The sequence below is a fragment of the Crocuta crocuta genome, unplaced genomic scaffold (genome assembly GCF_008692635.1).
Source record: "Crocuta crocuta isolate KB4526 unplaced genomic scaffold, BGI_CrCroc_1.0 scaffold112, whole genome shotgun sequence".
NCBI classification, from domain to species: Eukaryota; Metazoa; Chordata; class Mammalia; order Carnivora; family Hyaenidae; genus Crocuta; species Crocuta crocuta.
In genome coordinates, this window is record NW_027528818.1 from 4,783,172 (window position 1) to 4,805,159 (window position 21,988).

General features: G+C 42.6%; 1 protein-coding gene across 1 annotated transcript in view; it reads left to right on the forward strand.

The window, feature by feature from the left end:
* The window catches only part of TBC1D9 (TBC1 domain family member 9), a 65,566-nt gene that overhangs the window by 36,660 nt on the left and 6,918 nt on the right, over window positions 1–21,988 (forward strand). The window contains exons 11-18 of the mRNA XM_077755899.1: window positions 834–951; window positions 2,938–3,223; window positions 3,543–3,672; window positions 10,402–10,500; window positions 10,646–10,714; window positions 14,962–15,202; window positions 20,517–20,582; window positions 21,399–21,485. Coding sequence (XP_077612025.1) covers window positions 834–951; window positions 2,938–3,223; window positions 3,543–3,672; window positions 10,402–10,500; window positions 10,646–10,714; window positions 14,962–15,202; window positions 20,517–20,582; window positions 21,399–21,485 — 1,096 coding nt within the window. The remainder of the gene's footprint in view (window positions 1–833; window positions 952–2,937; window positions 3,224–3,542; window positions 3,673–10,401; window positions 10,501–10,645; window positions 10,715–14,961; window positions 15,203–20,516; window positions 20,583–21,398; window positions 21,486–21,988) is intronic.

The window sequence follows — 21,988 nt, forward strand, 5'->3', positions numbered from 1 at the left end:
TTAATAATGATTACACTTGAGAAAATAATAAGACTTACAAGAAAAAGCCTATTAGACCTAAATTTCCTTTTTAGTGTATGCTGGAGAAGTCTGATGAACGATTACTGGTTTGTAGAAGATCAAAAGATGTGCAGGAGTTAGTTGGCTTCTACAGTTACAGAATTCATATTTATCTTTTGATCTTCCTCTTTTTAATTAAGAGGACTATTAAAGTAGTTGAGCCTTGAGAGGTTATGAGCTATGTGAGAATATCTTTTCATAAAGTAGGTTACTTAAGAGTCTCAATCACTGTTACATATCACTACCATCCTTATCTGGATGGAAATAGTGGGTGAGGACTCCAAATTTGAAAGGTTTTATTGTTCTCAGAGGAGAGCCTCAGGCCATGTGTACTGGGTTATAGAAACCATTATGGAACATTAAAAAGGAAACATTTACCTCATGAATTAGGGATTAAAAACGTTGAGACTTCAGCCAGTTGAAAGCTTTGTCAAATAGACTTTGGGCAAAGTTTTTGCATAAGGGCTGGCCTGTGTGTAGGGGCTCAGTCCTTGGTGAATATTAGCGTCGATGAAGACCCTTAACAGTTACCAGACCAAGGACTAAAGGTGTGTACATTTTTAAAGGGTTCTAAATGATATAAACAAAACCAAACTTTAGAAGAATATGTGTGCCTAGCTTGCAGAGCCTTTAAATATTTATCATCTGGCCTTATAAAGTCAGCTGGCTCTGAGAGACAAACTCAGCCATTCTTCAGGTTAACAAAATTTCTTATGTTAACCTGTATGCTGTATTTCAAATATATTTGATGACACCCTTTTTCATGCCTTTAGGCCATGAATATTGTCACTTCAGTGCTGCTGCTCTATGCCAAAGAGGAGGAAGCTTTCTGGCTGCTAGTGGCTTTGTGTGAACGCATGCTTCCTGATTACTACAACACCAGAGTTGTTGGTATGTGGGGGCTGTAGTTAACATTTTGACTTATGGCTCACAGCGAAGATGCTTCTAGAGCCAAGATGCCGGCTAGAACTCCATTTCCAGTCACCAATAGCCAAAAGAGTTTTAAACAACTCCAGTTTCCCAAAATAGGAGTGAGAGGGCTTAAATTAACATAAGACTGTACACAAAGGAGCCCCATGGAACGTAAGAGAATATGCATGTATCACAGTTACAGGAATTATTTTAGAAAACATTTGATGTGGGTGTCACTCTGTGGCATGTGTGAACGGCACCAAACATGTCAACCATCAATCAACCCAAACAGATTTGACAAAAAATGTTTTCATGAAAAGGATGGAATCTGTGGAAAACAGAAATATGCAAAAAAAAAAAAAAAAAAAAAAGTAGAGAGAGAGAGAAACTCTCCAATAAAAAAAATCCAAAACTAAGTTTCTACAGCTTTTTTTTTGGAACTGGTTTCATTGTAAAGCAAACAATGACTGTAAACATTTAAATGAATTATTGCTGTTACTCATTATAATCCTCTCACGTGTTAGACATTCATTTTAGCAGGGCAAGCTTTTTGTTGCTAGTGTGGTAAATTGTATGTTTTATGTGCTCTTCATTTCTAAACCTTTTCATACTGATTTGATTCATTGGAAAAATTCCCCAGAAACGTCAGTAAGTTGATCATGAGTATGTACAACTGGAATGCTATTTTTTTTTAGATTTTATTTTAATGTTTATGCATTTTTGAGAGAGAGAGACAGAGCATGAATGGGGGAGGAGCAGAGAGAGAGGGAGACACAGAATCCAAAGCAAGCTCCAGGCTCTGAGCTGTCAGCACATTGCCCAATGCAGGGCTTGAACCCACGAACTACGAGATCATGACCTGAGCCTGAGTAGGACACTCAACCGACTGAGCCACCCCGGTGCCCCATACATTTTTTTCTTTTAAGTAATCTGTACATCCAGTGTTGAGATCGAACTTACAACTCGAAGATCAAGAGTCACATGCTTTACCAGTAAGCCAGCCAGGTGCCCCTGGAATGCTTTTGAGTTTAAAAAACACTCATTTAAGAGATGCCTGGGTGGTTCAGTCAGTTAAGCTGCTGACTTGATTTTGGCTCAGTTCATGATCTCACAGTTCCTGGGATGGAGCCCTGTGTCGGGCTCTGTGTTGGCAGTGCGGAGCCTGCCTGGGATTTTCTGTCTCTTGTCTCTTTCTGCCCCTCCCCAGGGTGCTCCCTCTCTCTCTCTCTCTCTCCCTCTCTCAAAATAAATAAACTTAAAAAAAAAAACCCATTCTTATTAAAGTCAACAACTCATTTGTGGGGACTGTGCATCCAGAAAAGCAACTTGTTTTTTATTTTTAATTTTTATCTTTTTTTAAGGTTTATTCATTTTTCAGAGAGAGACAGAGTGTGAGTGGGGGAGGGGCAGAGAGAGAGAGGGAGGGAGACAGAATCTGAAGAAGGCTCCAGGCTCTGAGCTGTCCACACAGAGCCCAACGTGGGCTTGAACTCACAGACCGTGAGATCATGACCTGAGCCGAAGTCAGATGCTTAACCAACTGAGCCACCCAGGCGCCCCAGAGTTTTTTTCAATGAGTTTGCCAAGAAATGAGGCTACTTAGATATACATTTCATGCCTAAGTAAGCAATTATATATCATGAAAACTTTCCAAACTGACTTTTCCAACAACCCGTACAGTTGGGTTACCGCCCTTTGTGGTAGGGAAGCAGGACAAGAACACTCTGGAAAGAGAAGAAACACCCACGGCTAATCTGCTGCCTGAGCTGTGTTGACACCTTGGTCTAGTCATTTAGTGCCTGGTAACATGGTAGCAGCAGAACAGTTAGAGAAAGGAGCGGAGTTCTGTCTCAGCAGCAGTTGTGAGCTGGATTATTTTAGTCAAGCCATTTGATTTGATTGGGTTCCACGGTAAGAAGGTGCGGTGGGTTCACCTGTGCCCTTTTGTGCCCGCCTCTGCTGCAGGCGCACTGGTGGACCAGGGTGTCTTCGAGGAACTGGCACGAGACTATGTCCCGCAGCTCTACGACTGCATGCAGGACCTGGGCGTGATTTCTACCATCTCCCTGTCTTGGTTCCTCACGCTCTTTCTCAGCGTGATGCCCTTTGAGAGTGCGGTTGTGGTTGTGGACTGTTTCTTCTATGAAGGAATCAAGGTGATATTCCAGTTGGCCCTGGCTGTGCTGGACGCAAATGTGGACAAACTGTTGAGCTGCAAGGACGACGGGGAGGCCATGACCGTTTTGGGAAGGTAATGGACCAAGCCTCACTTTGCAGACCACCTCAGGCTCCTTCTCTGAACTTGCCCTCTGTCCTTTCCCCTTCATTTCATGAGTTTTATTGGCTTGATGGTCATCATCATGCCCACTCCTGTCTGTGGCTGAGGATTCATTTTCACAGGCTGCATATTTAGAAGTTAGGAGGATTTTGTTCTGTTCTTAAGGAGGTACTTCAGATGAAGTATACATTTTAAAGTATATTTTAAAATGAAGAGTTTGGAGAAAACAGAGAACTGTAACAGGAGAATTCCAAATTAGCCTCGGTGACTTCTGATTCCTTTCTTTGTCCAGGTATTTAGACAGTGTGACCAATAAAGACAGCACGTTGCCCCCCATCCCTCACCTCCACTCCCTGCTCAGTGATGACGTGGAGCCCTACCCTGAGGTAGACATCTTCAGACTCATCAGAACGTCCTATGAGGTGGGTTCTCATTTCCTGCCTGAGTGGTACAGTGCTCCGAGAGTGCAGAGAGGGACACTGATGTGTGGCACCCGCTTCCATTGCTAACCACGGGTATACCTGCTTCCTTTCACCTTCTGATAACTAAGTGGCAGAGCAAGCAGCTGCCTTCCAGCTGATGGCTTTGACCTTCAGAGACAGGAACTGAACAGGGCCATGACACCTGCTGGCTCTCACACCATAGGGCAGATGGCATGACAAACTCTCGCCATCTAGTTCTTTACCATGGCTGTCCTGAAGCCTGATCAGAGTAGTGGCTCAGATTCGACTCTGGGTGTATTGAGGAGGGGCTTCTAGAGCAGGCATGCTTCAGTCGACCTGCTCACATCGATACACTCTCTGTGCTCGGGTCAAGTACTCAGGTCGTCTCTAAAGAAAACAAGTCAGTTCTCTTCAGTCCAAGACCGATGGAATAGAGAAGAACCATCCTAGAGAAGAACCAGAGTCCTGGGGTGTCTCTCAAATGCTTGGACTGGCTAGGGAGGATGCCTTCTGGTATGTGAGGACCCTGGATCTGGCCCTGAATCTCAGAATAGAACTAACAACCTTCTAGGGGTGAAGGAAGCAGTGTTATGTGCTGAGTAGTGTTTGGTGGTTTGTGAAGCCCTAAGGACTCAGTCCCCATGATACCCAGTGGTTTCTTCATTTCCTGATCCTTGGCTGTGCAAACATTTATGGAAATGATCATTAAGAAAGAGCATGAATATTCTGCTGAGCACAGTACTCACAGATATCTTGAGAGTGTTTGACTATGATTGTCAGCATTGCAACTAGTAACAGCTTGGATTAAGGGACAAATAGTGAAGGACAAGCTGAGGTCAGAAAGTCTCTCTTAAAGAGAAAAAAAATTGTTGCTTTAAAACAACCTTTTCAGAAATGTATGTCCTTACGCTCATAAAGGAGACAAGACTGATAATTTATTATTTTTAAAAAACTTCATTGACACTCAATATGTATTGAGAACAAAACATTTTTGTATCTTTTAGAATCATAAAAGTAATGCATGTTTATTTTTTAAAATGTAGAAACTATGGAAAAATAAACTACATTCTATCAACTATATTCACTATATTTCCCTAAAGTAGATTTTCATATTTGTAATATGCAATTAAAAATTAAGTCTCTACTAAAAAGTGCTTTGTAATACCCCAGTTTTCACTTAAAATATACTATGAGCACTGTAATATATTAAATATTGTTGAAAGCTATAATTTTCATAGATTCTTAATATTTTATTTAATGAGTCGCCAAAAATTATTTAATTAGTCACTTTTGTTGTACATTTACTTTGGTTGCTTCCAAATTTTCAATATTTTATGGCAACTTTACATGATATTGTTAGATATATATTATATATATATTATATGATATATTCTATATTGTATGATAAACTTGTATACAAATACCACATCTCTGATTATTTTCATAGAGTCCTTCCTAAGGAATATATCTATAGCAGTAAATCAAAAAGTACAAATTATTTCCAAGCTCCTAGCACACACCATCCAATTTCCATGAAGATTGACCCGATTTATATTTCCACTAGTAGAGATTAAGGATGACTATTTCACTTCAGTCTCTCAAAAACTGGTTATTATCATAATGCAGTAAAAAACATCACTGCCTCAGGACTTTTGGATAATACTCTGTTGGAAATTGTGGATGATTATTTTTCCAGAAAAAGAGCCATGTAATTAAAGGCAATGGTTATTATTATAGCTGTGAGTTGTTTTTCTAAAGGCATCCCCTGAAACCTTTATTGTTAAGAGAATTCTGGACCAAAGTAGTAAAGCTTAGTATGTGGAAACTCAGCTCTGCTCTTGACGGCAGATAAGCTAACATCATGCTGAGGTCAGCACTTGACCCATTTTTAATGGGAAAGAAAAGAGAATGGAGACAAGACCAAGGGCTGGTTTCCATTTACATCCTGTCTGGCTGATCGCTAATGGTGGCCCTTTGGCTGCCAAACATCCTGTCGCAAGATACAGCAGCAGTTTCTTTCCTCTGCCTGGACAGACAACCCCTTTTATTTATGCCAGTGCCTGTATTACCTGGTCTTTCAGAGCATAATGACTGTTTTTCTGTTTTCCCTACTTCATGTCACCGTGCCACTCATAAGTCTCCAATGGCTCCCCAGTGCCTTACAAATCAGTGTAAAGCGACCACCACAAACTCTTGCGCATCTCCGTTTTCCCCTCCTAACTATCAGATTGGTGGTTCTCAATCTTGCCTGTGCATTAAAACCACTTACAATTTTTTTCCAACTCGGGCTTTTAAAAATGTAAATTCCCAGGCTCCATTCCAGACCAATTAAATCTGTATCTCTGGCATGAAGCCTAAGAAATAAATATTTTTTGAAAGTCGCCCAGAGGGTTCCAGTGCCAGGGGAGGGTTGCACTTCATTGCCCTAGATGCAGAATGGGGCCGCTGGTCACAGACGCTGGTTATAACCTGGTTGGAACTAAGGCAGGACACTGGTTTTCTAAAGCGTGCAACACATTTATCTCTGTGCTTCGGGATAATTTAGCATGAAAATGGAAAAGTAGGAAAAATACTGAAAGTACATTCAGCTTTGAGGTCCCCAGGTTGCTGGATGTTGGCTTGATATTGACAAGATTTCTCCTGATGAGTGGAGAGGATAACTTTATTCATAAATGCTTCATGGAGAAATTCTTGTTCATTATACGTTCTTCTCCCAAGACCCCCCTGAAGGAATTGTACAGACAGTTTGAGAGAGGGTTTTCTTCTGCGTGGGCCCTGTGTGTGAAGCTCTGCAGTTTTGCAGAGTTACACAGAAGTAAAAGACAAGGCCCAGGTTTGATTTGTAGACCAAGATGCCCCTCCTCGAAGGCACAGGGCACACAAATAAAGGACCTTACAGCGAGCACATGACCACCAGAGTTTCTTCATGTTCAACACGATCCAACCTAGTGGGTTTAAGCTGAGAAAAGCTGGCTAATAGAAAAGATGTGGCGAAGGGCACCTGGGGAGCTCAGTTGGTTGACCATCCGACTTTGGCTCAGGTCACAACCTCGAGGCTTATGAGTTCGAGCCCCACATGGGGCTCACTGCTGTCACCCTGTCAACACACAGCCTGCTTCCCATCCTCTGCCTCCTCTCTCTGCCCCTCCCCTGCTTGTGCTCTCTCCAAAATAAATAAATAAATATTTAAAAAGAAAGAAACAAAAGAATGTGGTTAATAAAACACAGAGGAGTTTGTACGGCACTGGCAGTTACGTGTTGGGCTTATTAATGAAGACTGCAAAAGCTACCGCTCACTGAGAGCCTGCGCTGTCTGAGGCGGGGTGCCCGTGCCTCATAGACAGACCCATCAGGTAAAAGTTAACCCATTTTAAGGTTAAAACTGTAAGTTGAGAGGAGTTGAGCTAGGTTTTCCAGGCCACACAGCTAGAAAGTGACACTCTAGCATTAAAGCTAGAGCCACTGGGGTTTGTCTGGATAGAATGGAGATGGAATTATAAATGTACGTGTGGACATGAGGTCAGTTGGTCCAGTAGAGGCTGGTGAGCAGGAGTCTTAAAACCACTGATTGATTTGCAAGGCACTCAACAGCCTCTTCAAAGCTGAGGGAAGTTTTCTTCAAGTACATTATTTCTGCTCCCCGTGCAATACATTGGACTGGGGAGAGCCGAAGGAATAGACTAGCAAAGAAGATACTGCAGTTGTGTGAGGAAAGACCCAGGAGATACAAGAAACACCGTTTATCCACTTATTGAAAAAAAATCTTTATTTAAGTTGTTCTAAGTGCCTATCTTTTGCCAGGCATCATGCTCAGCCCTGGCGATACGTTATCAACAACTGGTGTAAATATTTTCTTTCTTGATCTTTAATGTGTAGATATTTTCAAGCACAGTAGAAGTTCAAAGGATAACCTGTTCCATTTCCATTAACTCGTCACCCAGTCCCAACAATTATCAGCATTTTTCTGATCTCTTTTCATCTAAGTCATTTTTTTTCCTGGAGTATTTTCAGGCAAACTCTAGATAGCATATTATTTCACTTGGAAACCCTTGATTATGTATCTCTAACAGGAAAGCAGTTAGGGCTTGATATTTTGTGCTAATCTATAGCTTTGATTCCTTCAGCAGTTTTGAGAATCTCTCCCCCAGTCCTCGGTCTCAGCCTAGCACAACTTCCTGCTATTTTTTGTTAAGTCCAGAGACTCACTCACATCCCATCAGTTTCTCCTCTCTTCCCCAAACTCCTCTTCCAAGGCACCACCTTAGGCATTTGGAGATTTCTGACCGCAGAAAGGACTCTCAGGTGTGAATGGTGCTCAGTCCTCTGGCTAACAAGAGTGAAACCCATTCTATATCCCAGGAAAATAAGTACTCCCCAAAATAGCTTCTTTTTTTCAAACTAACATTTCAAATGTACTTTGGAGCATAATTTCAATGACATACCCTTACTGAAAAACAGAAGCTGTAGAGTTTTGGGATTTTAGAAATGATGCCTTCTTTTTGTTGCAATAAATTTCCTTCTTGTAGGCAGATTTATTCAGATCATGGACTTAAGGCCTAAACTGCTTTATGTTGCCTTTTTTCTTCAAGCTTCAGCATTTGAATTTTTCTAGTCTTCTCTGGAGGATTTAGAAACGAAAAGCCTACTGAACTTGATGGAGCCTGGCCCTTGTGGTCTCTCTGTAAAATCTGTATTTGTTCTCCATCATCCCTGTCTCCCCAGCAATGCAAGGGAAAGCTTGGAGGGATGAAATCACAGAGAGGCTGCCCAGCATGGGGAAGGGAGCTCTCGTCCACTGAGGAATGATGGTGGGCGTGGGAGAGGCCAGGGAACACAAGCTGGGAACTTGAGAGGAGCTGGTCCCCACATTCCTTTACCTGAGCTTCTCTCCTTGTCTCAAGTCTTATGGTGAGGACAGAACGCAGGAGGGGTGAAGTGGTATGAAACAAAGGGCCGAATACCTAGTTGTTAGCTATTATCATCAACCGTAAAGTCAACCGGGGCAGGAGTGGGAGGGGGGGAGGCAAAGCAGCAAACAGAGGAAGCTTGCATTGAAAATGCCTCTCAGCTCCTAAAAACATTAGAAATTAGTTTGGAAAATTAGAAACAGGACACAAACATTCAGATAAAAATTGAGTTGAAGAAGGGATGTAAAGGAGATGGATAATTCTGTTTATTGTTTAAGGAAGGGAAGATTTTAGAAAATAAAATAATTTTAGGCTTCCTCACTCGCACCACTAAATTCTGTTTGTTAGAAAAAGTATTGTTACATTAGTGAATTTGTTCTTTTCACGGAACCAAAATGTGCAATGCCTAGGGAAAAGTATTACACCCAGGCTTTGCCCTTGCTTTCGGTGATGGGAAATGCTGGCTCCAGGATGTACTGAGTGAGCCACCTTTCGTTTGCCCTATATTTAGTATTTCGTTTAGTCAGAGCTCCTGCAAAAGGTAGGAGAGAAAGGGGGATTAAGGGAGAGAGAGAGGAACTCAATCATTCTCATTCCTCATTTTCCTTTAGACATCCTCCAGAAATAGCCAGGCGGGAACTTGGAGTCCATGATTGGGACTGTTTGCTTCAGATGCAAGGGCCATTGTATTTCATTGTGTTCCTTCTGAGACCAGTCCCAGAGGCCTGGCCAAGGGAGAGTCCTGCCTAGCAAACAGCAGGACCCATTTCTAGTTGAGGAACAGATGTTAACTAAATATACAGGGCTCCTTGAAGGTCGGGCTAGGAAATAACTCTTTCTTTGGCAGTCTGCAAAGATTTTCAAGCCAGTGTTTAATATTAGTTACTACTATCAGTACTTTATATTAATATATCTGTCTGCAGTTCTACAAGGACAGTTTTGATGTCTCATTTACACAGAAATAAACTGAGTTTCAAAAGACTCAACCGAATTGCATAGAGTCACGATAGCTAATCAGGCAAAGAACATGAATTTGAATAAAATTTTGTCTAGCTCCAAAATCTATGTTCTGATCTTCCCAGAGACAGGAAGGAACTTCTTGTCGGACAGAATGGTGGGTGGTGGAGTTCTGGAACTGGTGTCTGGGCCTCAGACTTGCAGCTCAGCCCCTGTGGAATTCTGGGTCACTTATTCAACCTCTCCGAACCTTGGTTCTCCCATCTGTAAAACGGAAGTAAGAGTGCCAACTCCCAAGGTCATTATAGGGAGCCAATGACATAGCATATAATGGCCCTGCCAGTTGTGGGTTAGATGCCATTTACTTTCCTTCTGTCTTATAACTAATGTTTTTGTTTGTTTTTGTTCATCAAAGGCATATTATGGCCCAGTTTGAAGTAAACCCAGTTCTCTGTCTTTAGCCTGTACTTTGCAATGAGTACTTTACCAGTTCTATGGGTTTGGCAAGTTAATGTTTTTGTTAAACTTCTGTTTCCTTGTGTCTGAAATGGGGAGAAGAGCAATTCCTTCCTGGTATTATCGCGAGAATTCAATGTATTCAGCAAATATTTGTTGAGCATTTACTAAATCAGCACTGTCCTCCACTCCAGTGGACACAATCTCTTCCTTCAATAGTAAGTGGGAGGAGGGTGGTGGGAAGGGATAGGTATAATAAATAAAAACCAAACATAAGGTGAAATGATAAATTCAGTTTCTTCTATGTGTCAGGATTGTGTCACCCTAAATCTTGCAGACTGTGTGCTTTAGCAGATTTCTCAGAAATACCAATATTGCTCCTTTTCAGAAATTTGGAACCATCCGGGCAGATTTGATTGAGCAGATGAGATTCAAACAGAGACTGAAGGTGATCCAGACACTGGAGGATACTACGAAACGGAACGTGGTAGGTCCTTTGAAAACTAATGGATGGCCTTCTTTCTCCATAAATTCCTTCTTCACAGACAGATGATTTAAAAGAAGAAAATCAGGAACTTTCTCAATATAACATCTTTGAGATCGTGAGATTAATTGTGTCTGCCTTCTTACAGGTCCGAACAATTGTGACAGAAACTTCCTTTACCATTGATGAGCTAGAAGAGCTTTATGCTCTTTTCAAGGTGAGTGGCTTTTTTTTAATGTTTATTTATTTTTGAGAGAGAGAGACAGAGTGAGAGCGGAAAGGGACAGAGAGGGAGACACAGAATCCAAAGCAGGCTCCAGGCTCTGAGCTGTCAGCACAGAGCCTGGGGTGGGGCTTGAACCCATGAACCATGAGATCATGACCTGAGCCGAAGTCGAACTTTTAACGACTGAGCCACCAAGGCTCCCCTCAAGGTGAATTTTAAAGTAAAATGCATGTACATCCAGGGGAATAAAAGAGTTCACTGTAATAATTCAATTAGTTCTAGATTTTTTTTTAAGGTTTATTTATTTTGAGAGAGAGAGAGAGAGAGCATGAGCAGGGGATGGACAGAAAGAGAGAAGGACAGAGGATCTGAAGCAGGCTCTGTGCTGACAGCAGAGAGCCTGATGCGGGGCTCAAACCCACGAACCCTGAGATTATGACTTGAGCCACATTTGGATGCTTAACTGAGTGATCTGCCGAGGTGCCCCATTTCTGTTAAATTGTTAAGGGACATCACGAGTGTCCACATGCATAAATATGAAGATAGAGCTGAGAGTGTAAAAATCGAGTGCTTCAGGGCACCTGGGTGGCTAATTCGGTTGAGCATCCAATTTCAGCTCAGGTCAGGTCATGGTTCGAGCCCTGCATTAGGCTCGCTGCTGTTAGCCCAGAGCCCGCTTTGGATCCTCTGTCACTCTCTTTCTCCGCCCCTCTCCTGTGCATGCATGCTGTCTCTTCTCTCTCTTAAAAATAAACATTTAAAAAAAATGGACTGCTTCATATGAAAAATAAGCATATTCTCTTAACTCATTTAAGCTGATGTTTCAGCTCTCTTCCACTCCATCTATGTTTTAGCTATTTCCTTCGACCTAACAAAATAGGGTATTACTTTATAATACTCACTGGAAAGATGACAGTTGAGTTTAAAGTCTCCCTGAAATTATTGTACTTTATAATTTTTTATATGAAGGTGTATTAAAGCACCCTTAGAGCTTTCCTGTATTAAGCTATGTTAAAATACACTGAAAAAGAGATATGCAGCCAGAATAAGAATAAAGCCGTTCCTGTGTCTAAGGAAAAGCCCAATTGGTTTCAAGTTCTGTGATTTTCATTCTTTTATGTCTTCTATGCTGATACCATCTTTATCTTGATCTCTAATTGGGTAGCTTCCTGAATCTTCACCTGTTACTGCCTGAACTAAACATGACTATTTGGAGAACTGCAAACATAGTACAGCAGGAAGCATTAAGGGACAATGGTCTGGGTTGAATACTAATAAATCTTAGAGGATGTGATAGCTGGGAATGTTTTCGCTAATATCCACTTGCTTGTCAGCTACTGAAGGGCACCACCATTATTTATTTTTGTTTTACTGGTGCCTCCTATAGTGTCTCTCCCTGGAAGGTGCTCTAAACATACATGTATTGAATACATGGGTAAATTAGTGATCAGTGGTCCATCTGGTATCCTCTCTGCATGTTTCTGATGTGGGCGCAGAGAGAGTGAGGTTCCATCGGTGGTTAATGATGACCTTCGGGTATCCCAGCAGCATGACCAGCAGAGTGGACCCCACCCCCGCCGGCCTGCATTCGGCACTTGATGGTGGAGTCTCTATAGTATGCCCGCCCATTCATAGTTTATTCATATACCATAACTCACTGCTCAGTGTAGATTGGTTATTCATAAGAAAAAGGCCCCTCTTGGTTTCATAAAAGAAAAATACAGTGATCCGACTTGGATCAAAACAAGACATAATGATCCAATTAAGATTGGATTTTGAAGAGATGCTGAAGACCAGAAGAAATCCACCTTATGGGGGAGGGGGGGGCAGGTAGAGTCAGGATTTTGGGTAACTGAACAGAAGTGGGAGTAGCAGCCAGAGGCAGCAAGACCAAGAACAGATAACAGGAAGGGCATTGACATTAGAAAGAAGAGGCTGCTTTGGGGGGACACCAGGGAAAGGAGGACCAGAGCTGGTGGTGCAGAAGTCCGGGGCCCAGAGATCGCTGAAGCCTGGGCACGTCTGCACTCTCTGGTCTGCATACCTTCAGGTACCAGGTGTGTCATTTGCACACTGAGAATATGCCGGAACAAAGCAAACTCTTCTTATACTCCAAAGCCCTGTTCTAAGGCTGTGTTGACAAACAGGAGTCCCCCCAATCTACGGAGCACCCCAAAAAAGAACCTGAGACTCGGTGTCAGAAGGAGCCTCAGGAGATACCGTGGAACCTAAGATAAAAATTTCATTATGGAGTCTCTTTTCTTGATTCTTCTGAACACTTTAGTTGGTTTTAAATCCTTTGAACACGTATTGAGGCATTCCTATGTGTCTGACACTTTGCCCGACTTTTTAGCCCTTGAAAATACCAGTTTTGGGGGGTTCTCCTGCATACACAAAGGACAGATGCAGTCCCCTCTGGAGGAGCTTGGAAACTTGGCAAACTACGAAGTCCTGCACTTGAAACTAATGTAACCTTGTGTCAACTATACTCAAATGAAAACAAAACAAAAGCCTGGAGGAAAAGGGTGAAAGGCTGCCACCTTGAGGCACATTTGATGGAAAATGTAGTTCAAGGCCCCTTTGCCCTAGTTTCTCTTGAACTCCTCAATCATTCCTTTGGTCCTTTTTGGAGGTCTGGGTCCCTAGCCCCCACGTGATGGAGTATGGGGCTTATCAAGGAACCGGCTAGTCTTTTCCTGAAGTTTGTGAGCTCTGTCAAAGTGCCTGGACCCACATTCCAGCCAGGTTCTGGAGTAATTTGCAAGCTTTAGTTAGGAGGAAACGCTTTAGGACAACCTTTAGGCACTGAAGTAGCTCAGGTAAGGAGGACCCTCCCAGGGATGTATTACCAAGGTGGTCCCACCCACAGAGGGCATAGGGCTCAATCCTTGCAGCATCTCCGACCTCAACCTCGCCTGCCTCCCTGACATCCCCCACTCTGACCTCAGCACTACAGCCTGGAATGTAGTCCCAAAGCCTCCATGAACTCTGACCCGCTTTCTTTATTCTCCCAAGGCTGCACTGCAAAATCCTGCCTTTGGTTCTGCACTCCACCTCCCCTTTTCCCTCTCTTGCCGACCCCCGCTCCCCTCTCTTCTAGTTTATTTGCCGTGATTCCCAGTAAACAACTGTGAGAAAGACATTAGGGCTTTGTTCCTTTCGAAGTAAGAGCAAACTGAACAACTACACCCACTACTGACTCCCCCCTTACACAACTCCTAGGCAAGGGGGAAAGATCGGTTTTGAAAGTGCTTTTTTCTACTGGAATATTTATACATTACTGTAGTGAGATACTCAGACAGTCCAATAGGGAGTAAAGTAAAAAATAAAGTCCTCCTTTTCATGCCCCCATCTACCATCCATCCAGAGCTAACTGTAATGTCTGGGGGAGGGGTGTCCTTCTGGGCCTTTCTATTACAAGTTTTGCCTTTGTGGTCTTCCTAGAATGGGTACACGTATCTACCAGGATCAATATGACTTCATGAATAAGAGGCTGCCTTGTTTCCAAGGAAACAGGAAGCTTTTTGGTCTTTCCACATCTCTGTTCTCCTCACCATGGTGGTTCTTACTCATAATTTTCCTAGAGCTATTTTCAGATGCATGAAATAAGAAGACCACACATCTGTAGTTTGAATACTATGACTATAATATTTATGTAATTTCAGTGACCAAGAGGCAAGGGGTCTTTGGGCCCTTAAACTAGGAATTCAGAAACCCCAAATGTCACGACGCTTCTGCTCTGAGTAAGCGGGTGATGACTTTGTGAGAGCCACTCAGCCTCTGGGCTTTCTCATCCTCACCTAGAAAACAAGGTGGTCAGATTGCCTAAATTACAGATCCTATTCAGGTTAACGTTCTGTTTAATTTCTTCAAATACATAATTTTGTTTATTTTATGAGGGTTGTTTTTTTTTTTAATGCGTGTGTCTGTGTAAAGGAGAAGAACATAGGGGTAGAGGTGGGGGCTGGGGGGGGGGGCTTTCTTTTTCTCTACCTCCAGTAACTGAACTGGACCTTTCATGCCGGATGTAACCTGCAGAGGTGGTCAGCGTGGAGTTAATGGGTTGGTCCAGTGGAGGTGGGTGTAGAACAAGAAGACAGGGAGCCCTAAGACCAGAGCACCTGCCGCAGGGTCCACCGAAAAGGCTTTTTGCAAACGTGAGACGGGGCTTTTTTTTCCCCCGGTTTCTGCTGTGAGAGCGCATCCCCAGTAATCCTCTTTTTTCTTTAATTTTTCAGGCAGAGCATCTAACCAGCTGCTACTGGGGTGGGAGCAGCAATGCTCTGGACCGCCACGACCCCAGCCTGCCTTACCTGGAACAGTATCGCATTGACTTCGAGCAGTTCAAGGGGATGTTCGCCCTTCTCTTTCCCTGGGCCTGTGGAACTCACTCTGAAGTGCTGGCCTCCCGCTTATTCCAGTTATTGGACGAAAATGGAGATTCTCTGATTAACTTCCGAGAGTTTGTCGCTGGGCTGAGTAAGCATGGGGGTGTTATTGCATGAATTTGAAAGGGATGACAGGGCAGTTACAGCCGCCCCGCGCATGGTGGTCCTCGGTGCTGCCCTCAGGGCCACAGCCGCACGCTGCCTCCAAAGATTGGGTTTAGAGGGCAGAGGGATTCATCTTAAGGTTCGCAGACTGATGGTAAAATTCGTTTTGATTAATGAATATACTATATGATTAAAGCATTGCCTTCGCCTTTAGTTAGTCCTCAGCACCAGTTAAAATCCTTTCTCGGACAATTTGTAAGACGATAAAATGCCAGCTTACACACTGGAACCACAGACCATGATAACTTTACAAGAAAAAGAATATTTCAGGGGATTGTTTTTCTTTGACACAAAGTATATTTATATTCTGTATTGCAAGATGTTATAAAAACATTTTGGGACGTTTTTAATAAAGGGCTGAGGAAACCGCTGCAGTTCTGTGGTCTAAATGGAGGTCTTTTCTAGCCTAAGTGTCCATCAACAGACGAATGGATCAAGATGATGTGGTTTATCTACACAATGGAATACTACANTTCCATCTAGCCCGGAGGAAGGACCGGCCGCCTGAGAAAGCACAGCCACAGCTCACAAGCAGCACGTGGTTTCTGCCCGTCTGCCTCACTGTCTGACCGTTATTCTGTGTTAGCAGGACTTCCCTGTGTCCTTTAGAGCTCTTCTTCCCTTCATGATCGAGCAGAAAGGCTACAGGCTAGTAGCGCTTGGCCCACCAGACACTGACGTTGTGGATGTAGGAGATGTTATGCCAGTGTGTCAGAATGAGAGTAGAAAAAAAAAAAAAGTTTATTCTAATTGTGCCCCTCTATGACCTTGGGCCAGGTACTTTATTTTTTTTCATTTATTTAAAAATATTTTATTTATATATTTTGAGAGACAGAGACAGGGGCCAGGCGAGCAGGGGAGGGGCAAAGAGAGGGAGAATCCTAAGCAGACTCTGTGCTGAAAGCAGATAGATAGAGCCTGATGCAGGGCTCGATCTTATGAACGATGAGATCATGACCTAAGCCAAAATCAAGAGTTGGAGGCTTCACCGGCTGAGCCATCTGGGCATCCCCAAGTCATTTACTTTAAAATGACATGGCCTAGGAAAGATGAAGGGGTCAGGCACAGAGCCAATGATGATTCCAGAAAGTGCTCTAAATCTTTAAGAATAATGACTAGAAGACTTAAAGGCCAGGGGAAGCTGATGGTTTTTAAAAAGGCAAAGGGGAGGGGTGCCTGGGTGGCTTAGTTAAGCATCTAATTTTTGACTCGTCATAATCTCACGATCCACGAGATCCACTCAGGATTCTCTCCCCCTCCCCCCTGCCCCTCTCCTGCTCACACAGACTCTCTCTCTCTCTCAAAATGAATAAATAAAAATTAAAACATTAAAAAAATAAAAAGGCAAAGGGGTGTAGATGAAGTGCTCTTAGGAAGGAAAAAGTTATTTGTATAAAGCACTCACATACATGCTTCAAAAGGGAGGGGAACATGGAAGAACTAGCCTTTTTTTGTGCAGCCACCGTTCAGATGCTTCAGAATTTGTATGTTATCACTAAATCCAAACAGTGGCCTTTTGAGGGGATAATAATGACAGCAGACATTTATACAGCATTTACTCTGCGGCAGGCACTGCGCTAATGTTTACATGCATTAAATTTGCCTACGACGCACAACTACAGAGTTGGAGTTTGAACCCAGGCACTCCGGGGGCTCAGTTTGTGCTCTTACGATTATGCTTTATCTCCCACCTGCCTAGTCTTATTATCCCCATTTTTGGTTGAAGACATGAAAGGTCAGAGGACATTAGTTTCTAGCGAGCCAGTACTTACCTGTTACTGGACTGACTGCACAGTTAGTGCGTCCCGGGCCCGGTCAGACAGGGGCTGTCTGTCTCGCTGATTCATCATTTTCTTGCTACTCCGTGCTGAGGACAGCAGGCAGGGTATGTTTTAGGGAAGGAGGAGATATCAATTTTTAATTACACAAGTAACATAAGTACATTCCGCTTTTTTAAACAGTGACACAATCTAGGCAAGGCCGAAGACCCCTTAACCCTCTCCTAATCTTTTCTGCCCCAGGGTAACTACTTAATACCAGAAGAGTGGTTATCAAAAGGGGAGTTTTTAAAATTATCTTTGGACAAGAATAAGGAGGAGGAAAAAGAAACCAGTTCTGCACGTAGAAAAGTGATAGAATTTAATAGAAATATTTAATTGACTTAAGTTCAGGTGACTCCAGTAAGGAAAATACTCTTCAGAATCTTCAGGAAAGGAAGGAGAGGCTTGTAGTGCAGAAGAGTGAAAATACTGAGAAAGAGTATTTAGGCTTCTCAAAATACAACTGAGTTCTTGAGCAAAGTATGCCTTTTCAGATACTGGGAGTCATGAAAGTTGTCACTCGTGGGGGACAGTTATTATGGAGACGGACAAGTAGACCAGAAAAGAGAAATTCTGTTCAGGTTTTAAAAACTAAGAAAGAAATTCTGGAAAAGGTGAATCAGTAATCTGAATGTCAATCCCCAGGAAGTTCCCTCTAGAAATTCGTGAACAGATGGTCTGTATGGAATTAGAAGCGAGGGATTACTATCAGAAGCCACAAATGAAGTGTATCTCCTTTTCCAGTCATGTCGCTAAAAGGCAGGTTCTAAATATGTCATACATGTCGTAATGCAGCTGGTCCATCGTTTGACAGATAACTCATTATAGATGGAAAAGGTGGGAGAATATAGAAGGTGGTGATGAGGTAACTGACTGAACACCACCCCCCAAAATGTGATGGTTAATGAATCCGTTTCAACTGAGAGTTCTCTAGTACTTTGGGCTTGGTATTTCACCTCTGATTTTTCCTTCATTTACAACTGAGTTACTGTCAGGATAAAACGACTTTGAATAGAGCTCCTGGAACAGTGCCTGACTTAAAAAGGGTTTACTGATAGACATTTGTTAATTATTGGCTTTGTGTTAAATCTCATGCTAACTACTTTCCACACTGGTTTCATTCTCTTCTCATGAAAATTTTATGAGATAGAATTGTCTGTCGTTACTTTTCTGACTAGTATTAGTTGGTGTGCAGACATCTTGTGGTTTAGTTAAACACGTGGTCAATATGAGACTGCCGAGTGAAAGAGTATAAAAAATTGAATGCAGACTCAGGCCATATTAGTGGAAGAGTCAAAAAGAGCTCCATTATTCTCTGAAGTAGATAAGAGTCATCTGGAACTCTCTGTCCAGAGACATATTGATTGACAAGTTGACACATAAGGTAGATGTGAGTAAAAATGAGGAAGCCTATACAAATCATGTTATGTGAGAAAGTGGAAAAACTTGGAGAGGGCAGGATAAACTTGCCTTGAAAAGATTGAGGGAGACAGGTGGGTTATCCTCAGAATCTGAAGGATTGTTGTATCGAGGCAACAGGCCTATTTTGTTTGGCTTTAAAGAGTTGAATAGGGGGAAGAAGAGCAGTTCTAAACCTTTTTTTGAGTCATGGACTCTGATATCTAATAGGGACTATGGACATTTTCTTCCCCTCAAAATGACATATGCACATAGAGATGAATTTTACATTTCCTAGGCTTTGTGGACTTTCTAAAGTTGAGAGTGCAGGTTAAGGATCCTGAGACTAAGGTAAAAATTGCAGAAAAACTTTCAGTATTTAGAGAATGCATCTGTAGAATGGAATGTGTCTGGTGGTGATGAGCTCCCTGCCTCTGAGAGTGTTCAAGCAGGTGATAGAGCCCTGTCTTTCATCAGTGCATGAAGGGAGATTCCTACGTTTAGTGGATACCCTGATGTTCCTGCCAACCCATATGCTGTGATTCTTCCTTCCCTAAAACTGACTAATCTTCAACTAGGTGCTCTAAGATTAGATATTTCTGAAGGATTTTCTGATCCTGAAATACATAAGACTTTAAAGGAAAAGTAACAGGGTTCTTTTGATTGAAGGGATGGTGATATAATGGCAGACAGATGAGGATGAATTAAACTGAAGAAGTATTTAGGAGAACCCCAAAATGATTCAAAGAGATTTATTTATTTTTTCTTAAATAGTTGACTGTCAAGTTGGTTTCCATATAACACCCGGTGCTCACCCCAACAAGTGCCCTCCTCCATGCCCATCACCCCCCTTCCCCTCTCCTCCACTCCCATCAGCCTTCAGCTTGTTCTCAGCATTCAAGAGTCTCTCATGGTTTGCCTCCCTCCCTCTCCCCAACTATTTTTCCCCTTCTTCTCTCCCATGGTCCTCCATTAAGCTCCTCTTAATCCACCTATACATGCAACATATGGTATCTGTCCTTCTCTGCCTGACTTATTTCGCTCAGCATAACACCCTCAAGTCCCATCCACATTGCTACACACGGCCAGATTTCATTCTTTCTCATTGCCATGTAGTATTCCATTGTATAGATAAACCACTTCTTCTTGATCCATTCGTCAGTTGATGGACTCTTAGGCTCTTTCCACGATTTGGCTATTGTTGAAAGTGCTGCTATGAACATTGGGGTCCATGTGCCCCTATGCATCAGCACTCCTGTATCCCTTGGGGAAATTCCTAGCAGTACTATTGCTGGGTCATAGGGGAGTTCTACTGTTAATTTTTTGAGGAACCTCCACGCTGTTTTCCAGAGGGGCTGCACCAGTTTACATTTCCACCAACAGTGTAGGAGGGTGCCCGTTTCTCCACATACTCACCAGCATCTGGAGTCTCCTGATTTGTTCATTTTAGCCACTCTGACCAGTGTGAGGTGGTATCTCAGTGTGGTTTTGATTTGTATTTCCCTGATGATGAGGGATGCTGAGCATCATTTCATGTGTCTGTTGGTTAAAGGGATTTCTACAATGAGTAATTGGAAGCAATCTCAGACATATTTTGAGATTATTTCTGAATTCCATTAGACTGTTGAAACCCAATTATACGAGTTTTCTTATGAATAACACATTTATTATGTCCCAGGTGCTATTCTAAGTGTTTTACACATGTTAACACATTTAATTCTCACATTCCTTTGATCCTGATGGAAAGACCACTGGTAGAAATTTCTATTTATCATCCAGCCTTATACAAGAGAAACTGAGGTAGAGAGGTTAACTCTCCTGAGGGCAAATAGTAAGTACAAAGGAATTGCAACCAGGCATCCGGGTTCCAGAGCTCTTAATCCAAATAGGTCCCGACCAGACCTTTTGTCACCCAATGTCTTGATTTCAGTTTGCAAAAAGTAGACTTTTCAGGGGAATGCGAGGCTGCGAGGGGTCACTGGCACACACGATACATTTCATGTTGTACTCATGTGATTCTAGGTGCTGCGTGCCACGGGGACCTCACGGAGAAACTCAAACTCCTGTACAAAATGCATGTCTTGCCCGGTAAGTGACCTACACAGAGGAGCCCCTGTATTTGTGACCATGACCTGGTTTGAAAGCTCTTTTTCTGATATACAAAATCACTCACTGGTCACTAAGCGTGAACTGAATACTAATTACCTACATAGGTTCCTGAATCAGTATGTGCTTGATTCCGTGGTCATGTACCTGTTGTAATAGAGGTATGAGGTATGAGTTGTAATAGAAAAGAGCAGACGTCTGCAAGAGAAAGAACAAATAGTGTTTGGTAACTCATGGGATACAGAGGTTGCAAAAGAGAAGAGAATGTAGGACCTGAGATTTTGAGTTCAGAAGGCATCATTTTAACACTGACAGAAACAAGTGGGCAAGATGGAGAGGTTTTGAGTTCAGGTTTTAAAAACATTGGCCTATACCTTGGATGTATCTAACAAACACACACACACACACACACACACACACACACACAAAAGGAGGAGGTTGGCATTAAGGATAGAGACAGGGTAAAGCTGGATTTGAGAATTATCTTTAATTGCGTACAGTTTCTTAAAATTTGGTTTGTGAGGCAGCATTTCACAGAATTTAGGACAGTCTCATAAAAAGGAAGAGGCAAAGGGACACTTCAGTGTGAGGTTGTTAAAAAGGAAGGCGGAGTGAAAAATGGAGTGAGCCCCCCCCCCATAAGGCTGTAGAGGCAGTCGGCATTCAGGGCCCCCAGCGATGTGCCCCTTCTCCTCTAGCTCCTCATCCTCCCCCATGTCACTTCTTTAGCAATGAAAGCACACTTTCCTTGAGTCACCGCTCTGCCAGTACAAAAATTACCTCTCTTCCCCTCTTTAGAGCCATCCTCTGATCAAGACGAGCCAGATTCTGCTTTTGAAGCAACTCAATACTTTTTTGAAGACATCACCCCAGAATGCACACATGGTAAGTGACTTTCCTCCCCATAGGTATGGTATTTCTTTTCTACAGAGCCCTCTGTTACTGGAAAAAGTGCCTCCAAAGCTAGTCAGTCAAAGAAGTATATGAATACAGTTGCCTAATACATTACTTTCTTTTCACATTTGTGAAGTCAGGTAACCAACGACTGGGGAGTGGGTACTTTGCCCACTAAAGGGACCACGTACACCATGTCTCACTGGCTTAGAGAAAACATGACCCCTAGAAATATGTATTTTGCTCCCCTCTCCCTACTGTAGTCAGGTTCATTAAGAACATCACCTTGTTATTATGCTGCCATCCAGAATCAGGACATTTGTGTCAGAAGGAACTCTCTTATATCTGTGCATAAGAGATACAGGCTCTGTAATAGATGTCAGCAAACTTCGGCCCGTGGGCCAGATGTGGCCCGTGGTCTGTTTGTACAGCTTGCAAACTAAGAATGGTTTTTACATTTTTAAATGGATTTTAAGAAATCAGAAGTAGAATAG